At 42.5% G+C, this 2,958-nt stretch overlaps 1 protein-coding gene across 1 annotated transcript; it reads right to left on the bottom strand.

Annotated features, from left to right (window-relative positions):
• Positions 1-552: 552 nt before the first annotated feature.
• Positions 553-1,530, bottom strand: LOC128045804 (olfactory receptor 2A5-like). Its single transcript, XM_052638270.1, has one exon. It carries the CDS (start codon positions 1,528-1,530, stop codon positions 553-555), a length of 978 nt encoding a protein of 325 aa, XP_052494230.1.
• Positions 1,531-2,958: the final 1,428 nt, after the last annotated feature.

The following is a 2,958-nucleotide window of genomic DNA, read 5'->3' as shown; positions in this document are numbered from 1 at the left end:
GAGAAGAGCCTGGACTCTGGAACTATACTACCTGGGGTCAAACCTCAATTCTGTTACTTTCCAGCTGAGTGGCCTTTGCAACTTGTTTAATCTTGTGCCTCAGTTTTTGTTTTTTTTTTGGTTGTTGTTGTTGTTGCTGTTTTTAAACTTTATGAAGAAGATCATAATACATATCTCTTGAGTTGTTTTAAGAATTAAAATAAAGTACACATAAAGTACTTAAACAATGCTTGTCATGTAGAAAGTGATCAATAAAGGTAGTTATTATTTAGGCCCAAAGAATATTCTGGAACACATTGTACAGATATAAAAATTAAATCTCAGAGAAATGAGTTGATGTTCTCAAAACCACAGAAAGTCAATGATGTATTTCATCCCTGAACACAATTCTTTTTTTCCTAATGTTTCCAGTAGCCTAATAAAATGCAAAAGTGTTTTTTTCCCTAGATATCTTCCCTATCCTGGGCTCCTTCTTCAGTCCAATGATTTCAGTGAACGTGTGGATGTCATAGACAGAGACCAGAGGCACCGCAGACAGCCCTCACCCATGGCTTACTGCGTGTCCTCACTCATTCCAACTAACTTGAAGAAAGCCCTCTTCACATCCTTGTTCTGGAGGCTGTAGATGATGGGGTTGAGGAAGGCAGAAATGACATTGTAGAACAGAGCCAGCTTCTTGTCATCCTCTGGGGAGGCTTCGGAGCCAGGCCTCATATACATGACCATGCATGGAATACAAAACATGGTGACCACAGTGATGTGGGAGGCACAGGTGGAGAAGGCCTTGATTCGCCCCTGGGTGGAGCGAATCTTTAGAATAGCAGTGAAGATGCGAACATATGAGGCCAGAATGAGGGACAATGGAATCAGGAGCAAGATAAAGCCCAAGATAAAGTCCACTTGGTCATTGAGGGATGTATCTGCACAAGCCAACTTCAAGACAGCAGGAATTTCACAAAAGAAGTGGTTGATCTCATTGGGGCCACAGTAGGGCAGATTCATTGCAAAGACTGTGTAGACAAGGGCACAGGTGAGACCGCAAAGGGCAGAGCTGACTGCCAGGAGTACACACAGGGTTTGGCTCATCTTGACCCCATAATGGAGTGGGTAGCATATGGCAACATATCTGTCATAGGCCATAGCTGCAAAAACCCAGGTCTCAGTGATGCCTAAGGTTAGGAAAACGTACATCTGGATCACACACCCAACATAAGAGATAGTTTTACTCTTGCTTACTAGATGGATCAACATCTGGGGCACTGTGGTGGTAGCATAGCTGAGATCCAGCAGAGAGAGGAGGCTCAGGAAGAAGTACATGGGGGTGTGGAGGCGTGCATCTACTCTGATCAAAGTAACAATGAGACCATTGCCCAGGACTGTAAATAAGTAAAGGAAGAGGAAGAGGAAGAAAAGGATCCAGTTGGTTCTGGGATTTCTGGAGAAGCCCAGGAGGATAAACTCGGTTACAGAGCTTTGATTTTTCCAACTTTGGCTATGGATGGCCTTCCTTCTGGGGAAAGAAAAGGACATATTCCTAAATACCTCGCAGTCTTAGTGAGAGATGCCGTGTAAGATCCACAGCTGCAGGGACTGAAGGCATCTCAGAACTAAGCAAGCAATCAAACCAAGATCTCCTCCTCCATGCCAGGGAACATTCTATCCAAATTGGCTTCACATTGCTCTAGGCACTTGGTAGGGATTATAGAAATGATTTTGATCTGTCTAACTAGCTTTAATAAAGTTTCAAGGGCCCAATGGAAAAACTGTACACGGCATAAATCTTATTTTGAAGAACACACACACATACCCATCCCATAAATCAAAGGAAGGAGGCTAGGGAAATGTGAAACGTTTTACGGTAAACCAAGAAGTTGTAGAGCACTCTATAGTTCTTAAAGTCATTCTTTCAAATGTCAAGACAAGCTGGTGCTACCAAGGACAGTGTAAATGTGAAACAAACAAAAACCCTTACTTCTTGCCTTTGTCTTCCTCTGTGATGCTGTACCTTTGAAAACCCACATACCATTAATTTTCAGAAAAAGGGGGAGTTTCAAGGAAGCTTTTTTGGGAAAAGAAATCTTTCCTCTAGAACTTTTATTTCCCTCACCCCCACCATTCCAGCATTACCTGCAGTGGTTACAACTATAAAGATAAATTGATGTATAAAGACAGCCAGAGACTCAAGAATTGAAACCTAGAGAACATGTCTGTGCTCCTGGCATTTCTCAAGAAAATGAAACTTATTTACCTGGAAATTAGGTGCCTGTGTGTCTCAGAGCTTTTCTTGAAAACTAGTAAGGACTCTTCCACAGCCATGTTGCTCACAGGAGAGAGCTGAGTATTGGGTGGGAATGGATCTTCAGTGTGATTTGAACTCAATCCTAGATCTCACCTTGGCAAGCCTAGACATCAGAACACAATACTGACCGGTCCTTTTTTCTTAGTCCTTTTACAACAGAACCATAACAGCTAGATACGCACCTTTTCCAGACACCAAAGAAGGAAATCGTCTTTTATGAAATGGCATTCTATGAAAATGTTTTAATAAATGTGAGCTCATTTGATTATCACCACAACCCACTGAAGTCAGTATCACTACTTCCTGGTTGGACAGAGTAAATGATGGAGCCAGGACTCAAAGTCCAAGTCCCAAATGTGTCCCTCACACCAATTTCATGCAGGGTTTAGCAGGTTTCCTTGATGGCTCAGATGGTAAAGAATCCACTTGCAAATGTAGGAGACCTGGGTTTGATCCCTCAGTTAGGAAGATCCCCTGGAGAAGGGAAAGACTATCCACTCCAGTATTCTTGCCTGGAAAATCCTATGGACAGAGGAGCCTGATAGGCTATAGTCCATGGAGTCACAAAGAGTTGGACATAACTGAGTGACTAAGAACAAACAAACACAAAATAGACCCATTTTAGGTAACGTTGTGAGAGAAACAGCTGACCTGTGTAT

The sequence above is a fragment of the Budorcas taxicolor genome, chromosome 3, assembly GCF_023091745.1.
Source record: "Budorcas taxicolor isolate Tak-1 chromosome 3, Takin1.1, whole genome shotgun sequence".
In the NCBI taxonomy this organism is placed as follows: Eukaryota; Metazoa; Chordata; class Mammalia; order Artiodactyla; family Bovidae; genus Budorcas; species Budorcas taxicolor.
This window is presented reverse-complemented; position numbering and strand designations above follow the sequence as displayed.